The 20,977-nt window shown below is 59.6% G+C and overlaps 2 protein-coding genes across 4 annotated transcripts; one reads left to right on the top strand and one right to left on the bottom strand.

The window, feature by feature from the left end:
- The first annotated feature begins 2,086 nt into the window (after nucleotides 1–2,086).
- On the top strand, nucleotides 2,087–15,951 carry MAMDC4 (MAM domain containing 4). Its single transcript, XM_074161164.1, is given in 30 exon segments — nucleotides 2,087–2,329; nucleotides 2,332–2,611; nucleotides 5,894–6,007; nucleotides 6,188–6,361; nucleotides 6,555–6,680; nucleotides 6,972–7,117; nucleotides 7,238–7,322; nucleotides 7,569–7,697; nucleotides 7,934–8,080; nucleotides 8,266–8,360; nucleotides 8,663–8,821; nucleotides 9,415–9,512; nucleotides 9,927–10,084; nucleotides 10,246–10,353; nucleotides 10,568–10,699; nucleotides 10,948–11,078; nucleotides 11,179–11,284; nucleotides 11,603–11,719; nucleotides 11,908–12,042; nucleotides 12,157–12,287; nucleotides 12,365–12,581; nucleotides 12,991–13,128; nucleotides 13,235–13,356; nucleotides 13,469–13,559; nucleotides 13,847–13,993; nucleotides 14,296–14,430; nucleotides 14,690–14,817; nucleotides 14,914–15,028; nucleotides 15,154–15,329; nucleotides 15,904–15,951. Coding segments are annotated over 30 exon segments (4,131 nt in total).
- A 1,374-nt stretch (nucleotides 15,952–17,325) lies between these two features.
- On the bottom strand, nucleotides 17,326–20,741 carry EDF1 (endothelial differentiation related factor 1). 3 transcript variants are annotated; one of them, XM_074161073.1, is made up of 5 exons: nucleotides 20,589–20,741; nucleotides 20,367–20,418; nucleotides 19,216–19,376; nucleotides 18,499–18,592; nucleotides 17,326–17,913 (listed from the first exon to the last, which is right to left on the bottom strand). In XM_074161073.1, the coding sequence occupies exons 1-5, from the start codon at nucleotides 20,664–20,666 to the stop codon at nucleotides 17,852–17,854; spliced, it is 447 nt and encodes a 148-aa protein (XP_074017174.1). In that variant the 5' UTR covers nucleotides 20,667–20,741; the 3' UTR covers nucleotides 17,326–17,851. The 3 variants fall into 3 exon arrangements, with proteins under 3 accessions (XP_074017174.1, XP_074017175.1, XP_074017176.1); XM_074161074.1 differs by having other exon boundaries at nucleotides 17,351–17,913; nucleotides 19,270–19,376; nucleotides 20,589–20,694; XM_074161075.1 differs by having other exon boundaries at nucleotides 17,351–17,913; nucleotides 19,279–19,376; nucleotides 20,589–20,694.
- Nucleotides 20,742–20,977: the final 236 nt, after the last annotated feature.

Below are 20,977 nucleotides of genomic sequence, written 5' to 3'. Positions count from 1 at the left end.
AGGTACGCTGAACATGCATGACATTTCACTGCACCTCTAGAAAAATAGCTCTGCTGTGCCTAGAGCTTGCCTCCTGCAAGGTGGTGACCATCTCTCCTATGCTGGGGTGAATGTCACCCAACGGTGATGCGTGCACTGAGCACTGGTGGCTGTTATGTGACAAACCCTGGGTGTATGGGGGCTGAGTGTCTTGCATTGGTCACATGGAGGAGCACGGCTTCACCTTGAGTCACCGAATTGTAGAACTTGGAGGCACCTTGGAGATGCCCAGTCCATCCTCCTGCCCCAGCAGAGCCAGCTCCATCAGGTCGCTTGGGGCTGTGGCCGGGTGGGCTTTGGGCGTCTCCACAGATGGAGGCCCCACAGCAGCCTGGGCAACCTGCTCTGGTTTTGATGGCCCTCACAGGAAAAAAGATTTTTCTTAAGACAAAGTGGCATTTAATGTTCTCGCTTTGTTCTCATCGTCTTGTCCCTCAGGGGGCACTGGCTGCTGAGAAGAGGCTGGATCTTTCCCTTTGCTCCTTCCCGTCAGGTCTTTATACACATGGGCGACACCCCCCTGTGCCTTCTCCAGGCTGAGCAGCTCCAGCGCGCTCAGCCTCTCCTTGTGGGAAGGCCAGTCCCTTCATCATCCTCACAGCCCATAGCTGGACCTGCTCGAGTATGCCCGTGTCTCTCATACTGGGGGGCCAGCATTCCCCTGTGCCTCCCCAGTGCCGAGGGGAGGGCTCACACCTGCTGGAGATACTCTGCCTGCAGTGCCCAGGAGGCTGGTGGCTGCTTTGCCAGAGGCCGTGGTGCTGGCTCCTGGTCAGCTTGGTGCCTGCCAGGTTTGCAGGGAAGGGCAGGGCTCCAGCCTGCAGGTGCTGCCGGCCCCAGGTGGGGAGGGCACAGGGTTGCTGGCCTCCGCTCATGCTGGGGGAAGGAGCTGAACCCTGTGTTTTACTGCGTCTGATGCAATCGTGCTGCAATCTGCTGTCCAAGGCCACCGGCCAGGAGGGGAGAAACATCCGTGCACAACCTTCAGCAGCAGGGGCCCATCTCTGGGCACAGGGGCTATGGCAGGAGAGGCAGGGGAGATCCCCTGGGGCAGTGCCAGCCCCACGGGCCCGGGCAGTAGTTCCCCCTGCCCAGGTGGGGAAACTGAAGCAGGGGCAGTGATTGCCATCACCAGGCAGCTCTGGTGGTGCTGGGCGGGGGCTCTGGTTGCTGAGCTATGCTCCTTTCAGGCTGAACAGCCATTCCTGGGGCTCTGCTGTGCATGATTTTGCCCAGGAGCGACTTGGTTGAGGCCCTAGAGTTGTGCCCCTTCACCCCCTCATGTGCCCCTTCATGAGCTGGGTGCTGAGATGCTCCTGCCAGATGGAGTGGTGCAGGAGGAGTGAGGGCTGGCGCCACTGATGGCACCTCTGGGTCCCCAGGACTAGGGGCTGCTGGCTGGGGCTGGAGAAGAGGGTACGGGCTGGGGAGAGGCAGCTGGATCCGGGGGAAGGAGCGCTGCAGGCAGCCTGCTGTGCAGGCTCCCGCACTGGCCTGGGCACCCTCCCAAAGCAGTCGCCACACAGACTGCACACAGCAGCATGAGAACAGGCTGCTCTGCCTGGACCGGGCAGGCCAAGACCCCCCTCCTGCCTGCCATCAGAGGGTCCCTGGGAACTGCCTCAGCAGGTCCCTGGGCTGGGCTGGAGCCCCAGCTTTTGGCAAAGCCAGCTCAGCTGGGCACTGGGACAGGTTGCTCCTCCTGCATGTCCTGCCTGTGCCCACCTCCTCTCCCAGCCTGTCCCAAACCTCCAGGCAGCCAGAGTTTTGTTCTGAATTCAAAGCCCCAACATTTTTATGCCTAAACACCGCTAGTCCTAGGGATCCCTGTCTGCTGTGGCTCCCCATTGCCTGAGTGCATCATGACCTGTTTATACCTTTCCTGCTTTGGGATCTCTCCTTGCACCCACTGCTCCCCAGTACAGCTTCCCTCCCTGCAGCCAGCTCATGTCCTGCACCCAGAGCCTGTGCCCCAAGGCTCTCCCACTGCTCCTTACACTCAGGGACTGTTTCTCCCTGTGGTCAGGCATGATACAGCCCAGCTGGGATGGCATGGCCCCCACGGCCCTGGCAGAGGTGCCAGCTTCTCCCCCAGGACTGCCAGCATGGCAGGAAGAAGTGGCGTTTTCCCTTGCTGAGCCAGCGTGTGCCTCTGGACCATGCGAGCTGGCCCCATCCCAATCAGAGCAGCACCCAGCGTCCCAGCGTGGTTGGAAAAGGGGGGCTGAAGAAGTGGGGTGTGGTGGGGAAAAGCAGCCAAAGGTCTAGGGATGCACAGCTGCCAGCTTGCTGCTTGTGATGCTGGCAGCGGTGCCGGGTGGCAGGACCACGGGTGACCTGTCCCAGCCCAACAAACCGCCTTGCCATAAACCCACTGCTGGGACTGAGAAGCTGATAACAGCGGGGCTGAAGTCCAACGCGGGGCAGGTCCCGGGGAGCAGATTCCAGCCCTGGGCTCACGGCGTGGCCTCCCCTGTCGACCCTGTACCTCTCCGGGCTCAGTTCTACCCGCGCTGCGGCCAGGAGGCTGAGATGGCTGGGCAGGTGGTGTTCGCCCTCCTGCTGCTGCTGGGTGAGCTCTGCTGACATGGGGGTCGTGCTGCAGGGAGGGAAGGGGATGCAGCACTGGTTGCTCTGCTCTGTCCTTCCCTGGCATGGGTTCCCATGGGGATCGCTGCTCCCCCAGCTCTGGGAGGGTCTGCAGCAGATACAGCTCATCAAACCCCTCCTTTAGGCTCTGCTGGCAAAGGTCAGCCCTGTATTCCCTGGGGCAAGCGAGCGCCAGCACTGGGCTGGGTATGAGCAGGTTGATGAAGTATTCTATAAGCAGCTGGCTGAAGTCTCGTAATCGCCAGCCCTTGTTCTGGTTGGGGACTTCAACCTACTGGATATCTGCTGGAAATATAACACAGCAGAGAGCAGGCAGGCTAGGAGGTTCCTTGAGTGTATGGAAGATAACTTCCTGACACAACTGGTAGGAGAGCCTACTAGGGGAGGCGCCTCGCTAGACCTACTGTTCACAAACAAAGAAGGACTAGTGGGAGATGTGGAGGTCGGAGGCCGTCTTGGTCTTAGCGATCATCAAATGGTCAAGTTTTCAATTCTTAGTGAGGTAAGGAAGGGGGTTAGCAAAACCTCCACCTTGGCCTTCCGGAGGGCGGACTTTAGGCTGTTCAGAACCCTGGCTGGGAGGGTCCCTTGGGAGATAATCCTGCAGGGGAAAGGGGTCCACGAAGGCTGGATGCTCTTCACGAAGGAAATCTGAAAGGCCCAGCAGCAGGCTGTCCCCATGAGGCGCAAAATTAAAGGGCGGAGAAAATGGCTGGCCTGGATGAACAAAGAGCTTTTGATGGGATTTAGGAAAAAAAGGAAGGTTTATCACCTTTGGAAGAAGGGACAACAAACTCAGGAGGAGTACAGAGATCTTGTTAGGTTATACAGAGAAAAAATTAGGAAGGCAAAAGCCCAGCTGGAACTCAGCCTGGCCACTAATATAAGGGACAACAAAAAAAGTTTTTATAAATACGTCAACAAAAAGAGAGTCAGGGAGAATCTCCATCCCTTCCTGGATGAAGGGGGAAACATTGCGACCAAGGACGAGGAGAAGGCTGAGATACTTAATGCCTTCTTTGCCTCTGTCTTCAACAGTCGGACCAGCTATCCCCAGGGTGTTCAGCCTCCTGGGCTGGAAGATAAGGATGGAGAGCAGAACAACCCCATCGTAATCCAGGAGGAAGTAGTTAATGATTTGCTTATGCACCTGGACACACATAAGTCCATGGGGCCGGATGGGATTCACCCAAGGGTACTCAGGGAGCTGGTGGGAGAGCTCACCAAGCCTCTCTCCATTATCTATCAACAAACCTGGTCAACAGGAGAGGTACCAGATGACTGGAAGGTGGCCAATGTGATGCCCATCTACAAGAAGGGCCGGAAGGAGGATCTGGGAAACTACAGGCCTGTCAGCCTGACCTCGGTACCGGGAAAGATCATGGAGAGGATCATCTTGAGTGAGCTCTCACGGCAAGGGCAGGGCAGCCGAGGGATCAGGGCCAGCCAGCATGGGTTTATGAAAGGGAGGTCCTGCTTAACCAACTTGATCTCTTTCTATGACCATGTGACCTGCCTTCTGGATGCGGGGAAGGCTGTGGACATTGTCTACCTGGACTTTGGTAATGTCTTTGACACTGTCCCCCACAGCGTTCTCCTGGAGAAGCTGGCGAATCATGGCATAGACAAGTGTACTCTTCATTGGGTAAAAAACTGGCTGGATGGCCGTGCCCAGAGAGTTGTAATTAACAGGGTGAAATCCAGTTGGCAGCCGGTCACCAGCGGTGTCCCTGAGGGCTCAGTTTTGGGGCCAGTCTTGTTTAATATCTTTATTGATGATCTAGATAAGGGGATTGAGTGCACCCTCAGTAAGTTTGCAGGTGACACCAAACTAGGTGGGAGTGTTGATCTGCTTGAGGGTCGTAAGGCTCTACAGAGGGACCTGGACAGGTTGGATCGACGGGCCAAGGGCAATGGGATGAGGTTTAATAAGACCAAGTGCCGGGTCCTGCATTTCGGTCACAACAACTCCAGGCAACGCTACAGGCTTGGGGAAGAGTGGCTGGAGCTGCCCAGCAGAAAAGGACCTGGGGTGTTGGTGGACAGCCGGCTGAACATGAGCCAGCAGTGTGCCCGGGTGGCCAAGAAGGCCAACAGCATCCTGGCCTGTATCAGGAATAGAGTGGCCAGCAGGAGCAGGGCAGTGATGGTGCCTCTGTACTCGGCCCTGGTGAGGCCTCACCTCGAGGGCTGTGTCCAGTTCTGGGCCCCTCACTACAGGAAGGACATTGAGCTGCTGGAGCGTGTCCAGAGGAGAGCCACCAAGCTGGTGAGGGGTCTGGAGAACAAGTCCTATGAGGAGAGGCTGAGGGAACTGGGCATGTTTAGTTTGGAGAAGAGGAGGCTGAGGGGAGACCTCATTGCCCTCTACGACTCCCTGAAAGGAGGGTGTAGAGAGGCGGGTGTTGGCCTCTTCTCCCAAGGGAATAATGACAGGACCAGAGGAAATGGTCTGAAGTTGGGGCAGGAGAGGTTTAGATTAGATATTAGGAAGAATTACTTTACTGAGAGAGTGGTCAGGCACTGGAACAGCCTGCCCAGGGAGGTGGTGGAGTCGCCATCCCTGGAGGTATTTAAGAGACATGTAGACATGGCACTTCAGGGCATGCTCTAGTGCCCGAGATTGTTGGTTTGTGTCTGTTTGTGGGTGGGGTGGGGTGTGGTTGTGGGTGTTTGTTTTGGTTTGGGTTTGGTGTTTGGTGTTCTGCGATTTTTTGGGGTTTTTTGTTGGGTTTTTTTTGTTGTTGTTATTTTTGGTGGTGGGTTTTGGTTTTTTTTTGTTGGTTGGACTTGATGATCTCAAAGGTCCCATCCAACCAAAAATACTCTGTGATTCTGTGATCGCCAATGGCTTTTCTTGGTGTGGGGAGGTAAATGTCCAAATTTTCCTGTTTCCGAGGCCTGAGACTCAGAGCCGGGATGAGATATACCCGGCTGGAGGCTCAGCGCCCCAGCCCCAGCAGGTTCTGGCACCCTGGGGGCACGCAGGAGCAGGACTGGTGGTGGGAGATGGCAAAGGAGATGTGGGGGTTGTGGGGTTGCGGGGCACCTGTCCAAGGGATGATGCTGCTGAGAGCTCAGCACTCTCCCCAGCAGGGTCCCAAACTGGGGACCCCAGACAAATGGACCCCAGACCTGCAGGCCACGCATGCTCTCTGTCACCTGCTGAGGGCACCATGCCCAGATCCTCATGGGGTTTGCAGCCCTCCTGAAGGAGGCTGAAAACAGGTTGTCTCTCCTGTAGCCAGGACTGTCCTCCCCGGTGGGTCCACAGTCATCAACAGCTGCAGTAGCGCAGCCAAGCAGCTCTGCGACTTCGTCTGCAACTGCAGCGACTGCTCCGATGAGAACCAGTGCGGTGAGTGCATGCCCCCCACCCCAAACCCACTCCCAGGCCCTGCTCCTGGGGCGAGAGCAGGCAGTGGAGCTGGGGGCACCGTGGGCACGAGTCCCCAGGGTGGGTGCAGGTCCCTGGGGTTGGTCCAGATCCCCAGGGCGGACCCAGCCCTGTCCTGACACCATGTCTGCCCACCCTCAGGGTACCTGCGGGGCTCGGCGGTGCTGGGCACCCCCTTCACCTGTGATTTCGAGGAAGGCGATTGCGGCTGGCAGGATGTGAGCACCTCAACTTACAGATGGGTGCGGGGCCAGGCCAACCTGGCCACGTGGAACACAGGGCCACACTCAGACCACACCGTGGGCACCAACCTGGGTAAGCAGGAGCTGCTCGTCTGGTGAGCAGGCTCCGGGCACCTGCAGCACCGCACCCTGAGCCATGGGTGCCTTGAAGCCAGGGTGCCAGGACACCCATCCTCCCTGTAGGAGCAGACCCATGGCAGGGCAGGACCAGTGCTGGCCATGGCTGTGATGCCATCCCATGGGGCTCTGCTTTCTGCCCTCCCCAGGGTGGTTCATGGTGACCGTGTCCCCCCCGGCAAAGACCACGGCCACGGCTTGGCTCAGGTCACCAGTGATGCAGGAAGCAGCCACCACGTGTGAGATTAGCGCCTGGTTCCACCTCTCAGGATGCGGTGAGGGGGCCCACGGTGGGCACGGCTGTGCCTCGGGGAGCTGGGCACAGGGAAGCAGTGATGGGGGGCAGTGGGGAGGGACAGGACCATCTGCCCCCATGGCAGGGACAGAGCCACTGGCACCTCGAGATGGGTCTTTGCCATCCTGCTCACCTCTCCATGCTTTGCAAGCAGAGCTGGCAGGACCCAGGGGTCTCAGCTCCAGTCCTCAGAGGTGGCAGGGCTTGGTTTGTCCCCATGGGTACCCTGGGGTGCCTGGTGCCGAGGACCACGTTTTCGGTCTCCCCACAGGGCTCAACCAGACAGAGCAGCCGGTGCTGCGCCTGGCCATGGTGTACGGGGACGAGGTGGTGGGGCTGTGGCAGAGCCCCGAGCGCACAGGCGAGGGCTGGCACCAGCTGGTTGCCTACCCAGGCCGGGTTGCAGAGCAGTTCCAGGTGAGGCAGGGCCATGTCGGTAACTGGCCACTGTCCCCATGTCCCTCACTGGGAGACGAGGATGCCTGGGCAGCTCGTGCAGATGCTCAGCTCATGCCATTCCTGGCATCTTGTCGGCAGCTCATCTTCTCCCTGACACAACCGCCGGCGTGTGGCGCAGAGCTGGCACTCGACGACATCATCTTCAGGAACTGCGGCTTGCAGGGTGGGTCCCGCATCCGCTGGGATGAGACACAAGCCGAGATCCCCAGGGAAATCAATCTGGGCGTTGCAGCTGGAGGGGCTCTCCTGCTGCCTGCTGTGTCTTGAGTGCATCTGCCTGGCCAGGGCATGGGGCGTGCCACAAACCCTGTCCCTTGAGCAATTCAGGGAAGGATGTGGGGGAAGCCCGGCATGTGCTGGGGTCCCCATGGGGCTGACCAGGTGCTGATGCCATGTCCCACCACCCCAGAGCCCGGGCAGCAGGACTGTGGGGTGGAGGAGAGCAGCTGCAATCGGGGCTCCTGCCTGGCAAAGCACCGCTTCTGTGACAGCACCGACGACTGCGGGGATGGCTCGGACGAGAACAAAGTGCGGTGTGGTGAGCATCCCTGGATCTGGGGAGGGGGTCTTGCCCACCAGTCCCCTGACTGCATGGCCAGGCTGAGGGTCTGCCCTGGAGAGGAAAAGTCAGGCTGTGGGGCTGGCAGAGGTCACCCCAGCTCTGCCCCATGGCTGTGCAGCTCAAGGGGCAAAATCACCCTGAGGGTTTTGTGGAGGTGTCAGCCCATCACAGAGACCTCCCTGGGTCACTCTGCTCTCCCTCCCTCCCTGCAGAGAACTTTACCCGTTGCTCCTTTGAGGAAGGTCTCTGCCTCTGGGAGGTGGAGGACGGGCAGCCGAAGTGGGAGAGGAACACGAGCCTGAGCCTGGGGACCACGTACAGCATCCCCACCCGGGACCACAGCAATAACAGCAGAGCAGGTACGTCACCGGGCACCGACATCCCAGGGTCCCGAGGGCAGCACTGGCCCATGGGTAGACGTGGCCTCCGGCCCCTGTGGTAACATGTGCCTGGGCTCAGCTTAAGGCTGTTGCTGGGAAAACAGCGCCTTGTACCCGCACACCTGGCCCAGCACCATTCAGCTCCTTCCCGGCATCTCATGCAGGTTTTTTCCTCCACGTGGGCAACAGTTCGGCCGCGGGGGCCAGTGGCACGGCACGGCTCAGCAGTCCCACTTTCCAGGCCACCAACTCCTGCTCCGTGAGTCACAGCTGGGACCCCATGTCACAGCCTGTGTGGGCACAGTGGTGGCAGACAACCAGGTCCCCAGCTGTGGGGACCCCTGCATGGAGCTGGGGCTGCGGTTGGCCCTTGGCTGGGGATGGGCAAAAGTTTTTTCAGGGTGGTTTGGCAGCATCTCCAGTGCCCGCTGGGAGCTCTGAGCTCCTCCAGCCCCACTTTTGTGAGCATTCCATGGGGTGGCAGCCACGCCATGGGATGCAGGGGGCTGTGTACCCCTGCCCAGGGTTTCAGGCCTCACTCACCCCCCTCCCTCTCCCCAGCTCGTGCTGTACTGCCACCTCCACGGCTCGGCCACCAGCAGCCTCAGTATCTCCTACGTGACCAACTCCACCAAGCACCTGGTGACGGAGAGGATGGGGGACCTGGGAAGCTCCTGGGTCCGGGAGAGAGTGGACTTCAATGTGGCTGCAAAATTCAAGGTGGGCTGGCACTGTACTGGGGTGAGCTGGGCTGCCTGCGGGGCGAGGGACACAGGGCACGGGGTCATCCCTGGTGTGCACCCGTGGGATGGGACCAGGAGTAGGGGTTGAACTGGGAATCAGATGCCAGAGCTGAGCCTCCTGGTGCTGGCATATGCCACCCTTGTGTCCCTGTGCCCACACCTACAAATCCCCCCTATCAGCCCCCTCCAGCCAAGGGACCACCCCACTGGAAGAGGGTGGAGGGTTTTTTCATCCATCCCATGTCACTCCACGCCTTCCCACAGTCCTGTCTGCTGTGCCCCATGGCCTCCCACAGAGCCAGACACTCTGCCTGGAGGGCAGCTGCAGGCCATGGCCATGTGCCAGGGCAGCACCATCACCCCAAGCCCACTCCATGCACCCCTTCCAGGAGCAGCATCACCCCTGCTCCCACCGAGACACTTCCCGGGGGAAGCCATGTTGGCCAACCACAGGAGCCGGGTTCACCCCACCCCGCAGCTCCCTGGTGCCCCACCGTGCCCAGCGCCATTGCCCGTCCCCTCCATACTGTGCAAGACCCCATGTTGATGTGACACGCTGCTTCCCCACAGGTGCTGATTGAGGGGGTGGCCAGTGGCACGGGGACTGTGGCCATCGATGACCTGATCCTGTCGCCAGGCTGTGTGCAGGGTAAGCTGGAGGGCGGCCATCCCCCACCCCTGCTCCAATGTGGGCAGCGGTCCCCAGGTGTCTTGTGCCCATGGCACCATCTCTAAAGGACCAACTGCAGGGTCTTCCCATCCCTCTGCTCATCATGGTGACCATGCTGGGCACAGCATGGCAAGCACTTGCCCTGGGGCTTGGAGCCCAGGTTGCCTGGTGTCCTCATCCCCTAGCTGTAATGCTCCATCCCCTGTGCCAAAACCTGTTGCCCGAGCCATGTCACACGGGCAGCTATTGTCAGCCCCCTCTGTCTCCTTCATCTGGTGGCAGCAGGCAGGCAGGGATGGGGCTGGGGGACATGGAGGGCCAGGGAGATGATCAGGGACAGGGGACCACGGCTTGAACGGATGACACTGGTGACGGTCCCTTCTCACCACCGCTCTTCATCCCGGGGTGTTCTGCCATCAGACAAGACTTTGACAACACTGCCAAGCCAGCCACATGCCAGCCGCTGCACAGCTGAGGAGGTGGCCTGTGACAGCGGGGACTGCATCAGCGCGGAGCTGGCCTGCGACTTCACTGAGAAATGTGCCGACGGCTCCGACGAGAAGCATTGTGGTGAGAGCCCCAGGGGGGCACCCAGCTCCCTGGTGGTCAGGCAGGGGACCAGGGCAGGGTGATCTGGGCACCCCTTGGCTGGCATGGTCAGGGGACATGGGTGCCCACGCAGCCCCCGGGAGGCACAGTGGCCCAGTGAGGCTGAGTCTGGGCTTTTGCAGGAGCAACAACCTTTGAGGAGGGGGCTGGGGGCTGGCATGACATCAGCGTGGGGCAGCTGCGCTGGGGCGTGCAGAAGACCACCAACGCCACCAACACCATCCTCACAGGTGAGGCTGTTCCCACCACAGAGACGATGCCTGTTGGTCCCCATCCACTGCAGGGGCTCCCAGGGTGCAGGGACACCCTGCTCCCAATCAGCCGGGGTGGGTGGGTGCCATCGTGGGAAGTGGGGGGTGATGCCTGGGCAGGGTGCTGGGCTGGGGGTGCTGCCAGGGACATGGGGCCCCTGCCCTGACCTCTCAGGGTTTTTTCTGTGCCCAGGGGCTTTCCTGGCCCTCCAGGCAGGAGAAGGACAAGTGATGGCTGCTGCCAAGGCACGCACGCCTCTGCTGGGCCCCTCCAGCCCCGCCTGTGCCATGGAGATGAGCTACCGCATCCACAGCGGCCCCCAAGGTAACCCCCCCGCTCAGCCCCGGGGTGTCCTGCCCGCTCCCTGTCCCAGCCTGGCACAGGCCTGCCTTTGCTGCCTCTCCCAGCCCCACTCTGCCCCATCACACCATCCTGGAGCAGAGGTGTCGCGTTCCCCATCCCTGTCCCCTGTGGCCATGGGCTCGGTGGGTGCTGAGGCACTGGGGGGATTCCCAGGGGGCAGCCAGGGGTCTGCTGGTCCCCCCAGCCTCTGCACCACCTCTTGTGCCCAGGCTTCCTTGCTGTCAGCATCGCGGATCACACCGCTGGCACCACCCACCTGGCCTGGCACATACAGGGACATGGTGGCACGGCTGAGGGACATGTCAACATCCCACTGGGGGAGAGGACACGGCCCTTCCAGGTGCACCCAGGGGCACAGGGACCAGCCTGGTTGGCTACTGGTGGGGCAGTGCTGGTGCTGCCAGGCACCCTGGGGCTCACCGCCACCATGCCACCTCCAGGTCGAGCTGCTGGGGCTAGTGGATCTGCAGGTCTTGGCCAGCGCCGCCATTGACAATGTGACGTTTGTGCAGTGCCACCCTGACGTGAAGCCACCAGGGGCCACGGGTACGGCCAGGAAGGGCAGGGTATGGGCAGGGAGGGCAGCTGTGGGCAGGAGGAGGCCTGGCCCCCGCTCGCAGAGATGGGCACTGCTTCCACAGGGACTGCCTGGAGACTGTCACTCTGTCCCTAGCCCAGGGACAGGACCACAGAGCAGAAGCCCCGGGGCTGGGGCTGAGCAAGCATCCTACACCAGAGCACCTGGATGGGGCCAACTCAGGGAGTCAGATCGGGGAGCAGAGGGAAAGGGACTTTTTGGGGACCTGTCTGCTTTTGGGGTGCCTTATCTTTACTCTGTCACCATGGTCACCTCTCTCTGGCCAGAGTTGTCCTGCAACTTCGAGAGGGGCATGTGCGGCTGGTACCAGGATCAGTCCAGCGACTTCAGATGGGTGCACGTCACGGAGCAGGGGCAGGGCTCTGACCACACCACGGGCTCGGGTAAGGGGCTGGCTCCTCTCCTGGGGACCCCAGGCAGCCTCCTGTGCCCCCCAAGCAGCCCCATGCCCGTGGGGCGAGCTCGGCCGGGGCAGTCCAGAGGCACCCGGATCTGGGACTGGCATGCGGGTGACACAGGCACAGCTCAGGGCACTTATGTCCCCTCCACCCTGGCTGTCCCCAATACTCAGGCCACTTCTTGGCTGTGGATCCCTCCGTGCCGTGGAGCCGTGGGCAGCGGGCGCAGCTTGTCACCTACTACCAGGAGCCCGCTACCGCCCCGCGCTGCCTCTCCTTCTGGTACCGCCTGGCTGGCCCGCAGATCGGTATGCAGCCTCATGGTATCCTCCCAGGGATGCCCCAGCTGGGCTCCGCTCCCCTGGGGACTGTGGGGTCCCTGAGAGGTGCAGGACGGCTGTCCAACTCTCCACTCTGCCTAGGCACCTTGAACCTCAAGATGCAGCTGGAGGGAGGGAAGGAGATGGTGCTTTGGACCCGGCGGGGGACCCAGGGCAGCATCTGGCACCAGGGACAGGCGACACTGACCACCACGGGCCAGCAACAGTACCGGGTGAGGGCCAGGTCTCCCCCGCTCCCCCAGGTGACAGTGGGGCACGGTGCCATCTGACGCCACTGTCTTGGTGTCAGTTGGCCTTTGAGGCCCTGCGGGACGGGTTCCTGGGGGATGTGGCGCTGGACGACCTGGCACTGACAGTGGGATCTTGCGGGGCTGAGCTCTCCTGCTCCTTCGAGGTGGATGCCTGCGGGCTGGCAGCCAGCGAGCAGCATACCTGGCTGCGACAGAGCAACAGCACCGGCTCCACTGCCGGCCCCTCGGCCGACCACACCACCGGCACTGCCACAGGTACTGTGGTCACGGCTTCCTGTGGCTCTGGTGGAGCCCTGCTGCCTGCCCAGAGTGTCCTCCCTGTCCTCCCACCCTGCAGGCCCTCCCTCCCTGCTCTCCCTATCCTCCCTGCTCTCCCTATCCTCCCTGCTTGCCCTCCCTGCCTGCCCCGAGTGTTCTCCCTGCCTGCCCTGCCTATACGCCCTGTGTCCTACTTGCCCTGAGTGTCCTCCCTGCCCTCCCTGCCTGCTCTGCCCAGGATGTGCAGAGGGCACTACTGTATGGGGCTCCCCAAACCCAGGGGTCCCCAAACCTGGAGTTTCCCAGCCCCAGGGCTCCCCAACCTGGAGGGGCACGCCAGCCCCAGCAGTCCTGTGGTGCTCCCCCAGGGATAGGGGTCATGATGCAGGGGCTTCTCTTCCCCCAGGCCACTACATGGTGGTGAGCACGGGCAGGGGCTCCCTGCCTGCGGGGCACGCGGCTGCCCTCACCTCCCAGCCCTACCAGCCCTCCGCACCCACCCAGTGCCTGGCCTTCTGGTACCAGCTGAGCACCGGGACCCCAGGTGAGTGCCATGACCCCCCGCGAGGCCCCTGGGGACAAATCTGCACAGGTGGGGGTCTTGCACGGCACAGCCCAGACCCCTCCTCCATGGCGGGTGCCCTGGGCAGGATCTCTCGGCGTCTTCGTGGAGCAGAGCGGGGTGCGGAGGAAGGTGATGAGTGTGAGCGCAATGGAGGGGGACGCCTGGCACCGTGGCCACGTCACTGTCCAGCCAGATGGGGACTGGCAGGTGAAATGGGGCAGGATGCTGGGAACCTCGCGGCAGGGAGCCGGTCAGGGGCGTAGAGGGGAGCATGGTGGGTGCCAGCCTCAGCATCCCGCCCTGCCCACCCCTCCGGCAGGCCATATTCGAGGCGGTGGGAGCTGGGGGCAGCCGTGGATACATCGCACTGGATGACCTGCATGTGTTGGACGGAGCCTGCCCCGAACCAGGTGAGAGCCCACACCGCGGCGGGGACCACGGACTGTCTCAGGGAGACGGGGCACCCCATGGGGGCACGTGGCCGTGGGGATGGGGACAGCCCATCCCATCCATCACAGCTCTGCCATGGCCGCCGGGCGCCCTTCTCCTGCCCTGAGCTTGGCCTGGCCTAAAGCTGGGGGCAGTGGGGAGGGGGCTGGGGGCTTGCCCCTGGTATGCCCCATCTCTCACCAGGCAGTGCAGGGCTGGGGGGTGCCTGCAGCGCTGGGTGCATCACAGCCCCCCTTTTTCCTCTCAGCATCCTGTGACTTCGAGCGGGACATGTGCGGCTGGAACAGCCCCTTGGACCCCCTCCTGCACAACTTTGCCTGGGGCTGGAAGAGTGGGGTCCCCCTTGCCAAGTACCCCGGCCCTGAGCAGGATCACACCCTGGGCACAAGGGACGGTAGGAGAAACCCGTCCCTCCCAGGGCAGCCTGGCACGGCTGGGGGGAGGAAAAGGAGCTGGGCATGGATGGGGTCACCCATGAATGTCCCCAGCACAGTGCGTCCCAGGGGGCCTGGCTCCACAGCATCTGCTTCCCCTCCTCGCCCAAGAGGAATGGCTTGGTCCCAAAGGCTGTGAGGCATGGGCCTGGGGGGTACAATCCTCCAGGCATTGCTCTGGCCATTTTGCGGGGGAGCAGGACACATGGGGAGGGGGCTGCAGGACTGGGGGACACCCTGTGCTCTGTTCTTACCTGTCCAGGTCACTACGTGCACTTCGACACCAGCGTGCTGGGCCCGGGGGGCACCACTGCCCGGCTGGAGAGCCAGCACCTGCCTGCTGCTGCCGACTCCTGCCTGCGGTTCTGGTACCATATGGACATCCCGGAGCACCTCTGTAAGCACCACAGGGAGGGGGGCTGTCCCTGGGGAGGGCATCAGGAGCCCATGATAGGAACGGGAGGTTTGTTAAGGGGCTGCAAACCCCCTCCCCCACCACCCACAGGACCATGGACACTGCGGTTCAGCTCCAGCTGGGTGGTGGGCATGGCCTGTTCCTGCTGGGTGCTGCCATCCCAGGGGAGGATGGCAGGGCCAGGTGGCTCTTGGGGGGGGCTCCATGGATGCCAGGGCGCCTGTCCCCCTCCGTGTTGCAGCCCGTGGGGAGCTGCGGGTGAGGCTGCAGAGCGTGGCGGGGCAGCGCACAGTGTGGAGCATGGCGGGGCACCAGAGTCAGGGCTGGCAGGGCGGCGTGGTGCCTGTGCAGAGCCCCAGTGAGTTCCAGGTGAGTGTGGCGGCCATGGGGTGCAGGGTGCCCTCCAGGGGCGTGGGGTGCCTTCCCCAGGCATCACCCCCACACACATTACATCTCTCCCCGCAGATCATCTTTGAGATCACCATGTGGAGGTGGCCAATGGAGGGGACGGTGGCACTGGACGACATCGTGTACAGCACCAGGGAGGGCTGCCATTCCAGCCCAGAGGTGCCAGTGGAAGGTGTGGGGCTGGTTCTGGCTGTGAAAGGTCAACCCGGCACTGCTCGGGGTGCTGGCACTGAGGGGTGCAGGACCCAGCCCTCCTGGGTGGTGAGTTGAGCCTGGCAGCATCTCTTCTGTCTGCAGAGAAATCCTCTGGCAGCTTTGTGGCAGAGGTGGTGCTCGGTCTTCTCCTGGCCGTCATCATTGTGGCGCTGGTGGCCACTGGAGGCTGGTACTGGCTGAAGCCGCGAGGGCCAGCAAGTGGGACACCGGTGGAGAGCAACGCTCCCCAGGGCTTTGACAACATCACTTTTCGAGATGTAAGGACAGGGGTGAAGGGCTCTCCTGTTTGCCCCCAACCGCGCCAAAACAGCATTTTCCTAAAAGCTCAGCAAATCCCTTCAGGCTCCCCCTGAGCCCACACTCTGCCAACATGTCAGGGAGGTGCAAAGGGCTCTGCCTCTTATCAGCTTGCCTGCAAACAAGTGACCCCAAGCTGTAGGACTGACCCAGAAATGCTGCAGCTGCCACCAGGCAGTTGCTCCAGAAAGAGCTGAGGCTGCGATCCTCCTCCCCAGAGCCCTGCAGGGAGCAGGCCATGCAAACATTGCTCACCCTTTTCAAGACAGCAACTTAAAACCGTGAGAAGCAGTTTAAGCTAGTTTCCTTTGACGGTTTTGGTGCCACATAACCCCCAGCAGAGCCACCGCCCGGGGACTGACCCCCAAGCATAATGTGGAGCCCCCCTAGGCGTGCTGGAGGCTTTGGTTCCTCTGCTGAGGTGATGGTGGGCCAGCACAGGGGTGGTTCTGCAGCCTGGAAGAAGTCCTTGTATTTCAAATTAGACACAACCTACGCCTACTGTAACCAATTCCTGTTCACCTTTCTTCACAGGACAAGGTCATTATCTCTCCAGAGCCAAAAGAGGGAGATGACATTTGAAATAATAAGCCAGCAGCAGTAATTGCCTACTCATGCTGGCGAGGCGCACGCAGGGCAGAGCATCCCTCCAGCAAGTCCTCACACTCCAGCAGCCGCCTGCAGCTCTCAGCGTCTGACACTGGGGAGCTGCCGCGGGCGCTCACCCCAGGGCGCCAGCCCCGCCGAGGGACGTGCCGCTGCCTCCACTACCTCCATTGCTCAGGAAAAACATTGTTTTTTGTAACATGAATTTTCTGCACCAAGATGTAGTGATGTGCCCGTGCTTTCACCGGTGCTGTCAGAAGTTTCGTGTAGTGGCCATCCTTGTCCGAGCAGGGTCCTGGCCGTGGAAGGGGGTGAAGTGCACAGTCCTGGCCCCTCCAGGGCTGGCGAGCTCAGCGAGTGCTGCACAGGGCCCCTTCCCACACCCAGGATTAAGCACAAGAGCTTGCAAGGCACAGAGCCCTGGCGAGGAACCCCAGGGCTCTGCTGGGTTTGGAGGGGGATCTGGGGAGGGCAGGGAGCGGGGAGGGAGCACAAGGCAGCACACCGAGGGCAGAGTGCAGCCCCGACCCCACTGTACAGGTGCCCACCTACTGCAGGACTGCCCCTGCGCCTTTCAAAGGCTCTTGCTCTTGATAATTCGCATTTAAAGGTCATTGAGAAAAAGAAAGGTGTTCCCGAGAAGCAGGCTGGGCTCAGGGCCAGGGCGCTCACACTGCACCCTGGCCGCCCTGAGCCCAGGACTCCTCTCTTCCCCTCCCAGCTTTCAAAACTTAATTTAGTCCTGCACAGCCCTAAGCAGCCCACGGCCAAACCTGCCACCCAAGTACAACAGCAGCCAGACTGGTTCACATCCCCATCAGGGATGAGCTCAAACCCCGGAGCTGGTCCAGAGGGGATCGGGGTGTCCTGCTTTCCCAGTTTGCCACCGAAGCCTGTTTTTCCTCTCACCCTGCCACAGACAACTCTCCCTTCAGCTCCATCCCACTTGGATTACGCCACACAGTCACCAAGCACCATCGCTTCAGCTCCACCATGGCACTGGCCTGCCCAAACCAGCCCCCGGCAGAGCTGTGCCAGGTAAGGACGGAGGTGAGAGACAAGGAGGGCTCTGGCTCCATGGAAATGCCCAAGGGAGCGTCTCTGCATCCACCTCACTCTGTAGAACTCCACAGGCTCCGCTCACCTTCGCACACGATAAAAAACACAGGACTGAGTTCATCCCTGGGCCACCAGCCAAAGCTGTGGTGCTCAGCGCCAGGGAGAGGGCAGAGCAGGCAGGAAGGCTGCCACAGCACTGGCCCCTGCTCCAGGCACTCCAGGCAGTCCCACTAATTATGCTTCCCAAAGGAAGAGGGTCCTGCAGCTCCAGCCACAGTCCGGAACAGTGCTGGTAACCACGCAGCGAGTACCCTGTGCATCTGAAGGGTATCAAACTTTATTATAGATCTCTTTAAAACAGGCTGGAAGGAACAAACAAAAATGTCATTGTGATGCAGTGACTGAGTCATCATTTCAAATGCAGACACTGATCAACCCCCAACTCTCCTAAATTATTTATATATAATATATCCCACCCCTCCCACAAATTTTTCCAATTAAATGATGGCATTTCAGACCACCCCAAGTGTCTTAACATTAGCTGCTTCTAAACACCAAGACACACATGTTTTTCAGATGTGGTATTTTTTGGGGCTTAGTTCCTCGATCTCTGGGAAGGAGGAAGGAAAAACAAAATCAGGAAAATCGCTTCTTTAAGGTTGCCTTTTTACAGCAGGTACAGATTCAGCAGATTTCCCCCCCAAAGCAAGTCTGAAACCCCCTCGTTCAGCGTGGCAATACGAAGAGAGATTCTGGTGGTTAAGGAGAACCAGCCAGACGAGATCAGTCTGGACAAACTGATTTCGAGGCTTTGTTGTCATTTCCCTTTGGGGCCAGTTTCCAGCGGTTTTCCAATATCCTTCCCACGCAGCTTAAGGCCTGGAATAAAACAAAGGAGATGACCTCCATCAGCACTCAATCATTTACCAAATAACTTTATTTCCTCATTTCCTCAAATTTTTGCTATAAGGAAAAAAAACATCCAAAAAAGAGGGCAGGGGAACCAGAGTTAGGGAGAATCCTGCTTTACTTTCTAGGAGCACCAGACTAGTTTCAGACAAAGCTCAAATTCTCACTTGTGCACCGTCTTCCCAGAAAATGGTATCTGAACCAGCTTAGGAGAGTAACATCAACACTAGTGGCTGCAAGATCCTTTCCCAAGGATAATCAGGCCTTTGTGGGTCTCACTATGTTGTTGATTTTGGGGGGGAAGCATACAGGGGTGGTACCCAGGGCACGGCCCCACATGTGAAGATGAAAAACAAAAGAAAACAAGAACTCTGAGCTCTGGTTTCAGTCAGCAGATCCCAGTTTTATCAGAACACAGCTTAATGACACCACACCCACAATAACCTACAGCCAGCAACCTCCTGATGTGGAAAACGTAGGTAAGGTAAACTAGAACAGCCCTCCTAGGCACTGAGGGTGCTGTCATTAGTTATGAAGTCTCCTTTCTTAACTTACCAATGGCTCTTTCGATCTTGCCCATAACTTGGTTATTAGGGATTGCTCTTCCTGATTCGTAGTCAGCAATAACTTGTGGTTTTTCATTGATTTTCTAAAAAGAGAGGATACATCTCAAACACTGGCTCCATACAAAGCAAACACTCAGCACCAGCCCCCCCCACCCCCATCTCTCACAGGTAAGTAACAGCCTCTAATTATGCCAGGGTTGGAGGACAGAGTGCTACTTCCAGGCTTACTCCATCACCACTATCGCCTCCCTCCACTATTTGACTGTCACAGCAATAGTGACATCCATCCTGGACAGACTTCTGCCTCCCTCGGCCTCCCAGGAGGAGCAGTAGCACTACATATCGCTGTTCTTTAAGAGAGCAGTGAGCTTCCGAACACTGTGTCAGGCCCAGATGGCACAAAAAACCTCACAGCGGTGCTGAGTTGATAGGAGGAGAGGGGGGAGGAAAAAAAGCCTCCTACCAGCTCAACAGATGCAGCAACACCCTGTCTCCAAGCAGGTGTTGAAGGACTGCACAGATAAACCCCTAAAACATCTCCCAGATAATTGATGTTGCCTAGACATCAGAGATGTTGCGTTCACCAAGCTTCCTGTTTGCAGCTGCTCACCAGGGGACAGGAAAAGTGTCCACCTTCACCTTGAGGTGCCTAAACCTGCCTCAGGAGAGCGGGAGCGGAGGCCGGTGGGCCCTGGGCCGTACTCACTGTGGCCAAGTCCTTCTGTGTCATGCCCTTGCTCTGTCGGCCCTGCTGGATCACTTTGCCCACCTCCAGTGGAACTCTGTCATGGTGCAGTTCTTCTGTTTCTCGGTCGAGCTTGGCCGTGTTCTTTGTAATAAAGTGTTGTTTGTTTTGGCCTGCTGCCCCTATCATTCAAAGCAAGAACAAAAAAAATCCAACCAAGGACAAACAAAACAAGGCTCAGAGCTGCGCCAAAAAGCATCAGAGCGCTTTTTCTAAGCACTCAGCTGCCCAGGATCCCAGGGAGCTTTCAAGATTTCAACATGCTAGCATCAGCACTAATCTCAACCAGACCCTGTCCACCAGAGAATATGTTATCTTAATCCTGTTAACGCTTATGTCTAAACACAGCCATGCAGAGTCCTCCCCTTTCGCTACTTCACATCTGAACCTCACTCCAGATACACAAGACCTTGCTATTGCTTGGGGATTTAATATTCAAACCACTCCAGACACACGTGTTTGTGCTACAGCATGTGAGGGTTAATATTTGAACTTGTATCTTGTTTGCTCAGGTATAAGGTGGTGCGAATAAGTGGCTTTTAATCGATTTTCTGATGCCTTTTATAAGTAAACTCTAACCCTACTTAGCTTCAAAAACATGCTATTTGTTTAGTCGCATTAGTTACAGTATTTAAGTCATAGTTTGAAACCTTTCTCTCACATTAGTCTCTGACATTCGGCCTCTTGATGCAACTGACTAAAACCTCCTGCAAGGATCATCTCTTTATTTACTTCCAACCATCACAATCTCACCCCTATGGTGAGAGAGCCTGAGGATTTACCTTGGACAGGAAATAGGGAACTTTTAAAGAAGAAAGATAAACAGTCATTGAAATCTTTAAGCCTATGTTACAAATACGAGAAATAAGCTGTAAAAATTGGAAGTTTTGCAATCATGAAAGCTCTTCCAAGAGCGGTGCAGACACTAGACAGCATTCAGCTCTGGGCGACCAGAAACTCGGAGCTGGCTACAAGGGAGCACCCCCCCACACCTTCCCAGTGATTCTCAGCTCGACGCAGCCCCAGTTAGGACGGCTTTTAGCTGAGCTGGGGGAGCTGTGCTGCCTTCTGCCCCCCCAAGCTGAGGGGGAGCCCGTCCGCGGGATACCTACACTTCTTAGAGGTCTCCACGTCCTCTCCGCGCCGCTGGGCCGCTAAGATGGCCTGGGGAGGGGAAAAGGGGCCGAGGTGAGCGCCTCGCTACCCGGAGTCGCCCCCTCAGCAACGACCGCAGGCTCGCTCGGGCCTCGGCCACAGGCCGAACCTGCGGCTGAGGCCCGAGCGAAACCGCAGCCTAGGCCCAGGCCGCTCCCCGCCTCCAGCGCCCCGCTGACCTGTTTGGACTTGGCCTGGGCCGCGCTGGGGCCCTTCTTGCGCAGCACCGTGACCGTGTCCCAGTCGCTCTCCGCCATGGCACCGGTACCGACCCCGCCCGCCGCCGCGCCCGCCGCTCGGGAGGCTGTGCGGAGGGGGCCCGCAGCCCAGCGCCCGCCCCCCGCCGGCCGCCGCGCTCGCCGATAGGGCAGCGCGCACGCCACTCAGGAAAGACGGACGCTCATTAGCGGGCGAGTCGGGCGTGGCGCTGTTGCTCGTAATAGGCAGAGAAACCTAGCAATCAGCCTGCTCGCGAGTCCATTGGCGAATGTACGCGCCAGGCTGGAGGCGGGCCAGCAGGCGGCTGCGCACTCTGAGAGGCTGGTGTCGCTGTCAATAGCCCGATACC

Source organism: Numenius arquata, chromosome 19, assembly GCF_964106895.1.
Source record: "Numenius arquata chromosome 19, bNumArq3.hap1.1, whole genome shotgun sequence".
In the NCBI taxonomy this organism is placed as follows: Eukaryota; Metazoa; Chordata; class Aves; order Charadriiformes; family Scolopacidae; genus Numenius; species Numenius arquata.
This window is presented reverse-complemented; position numbering and strand designations above follow the sequence as displayed.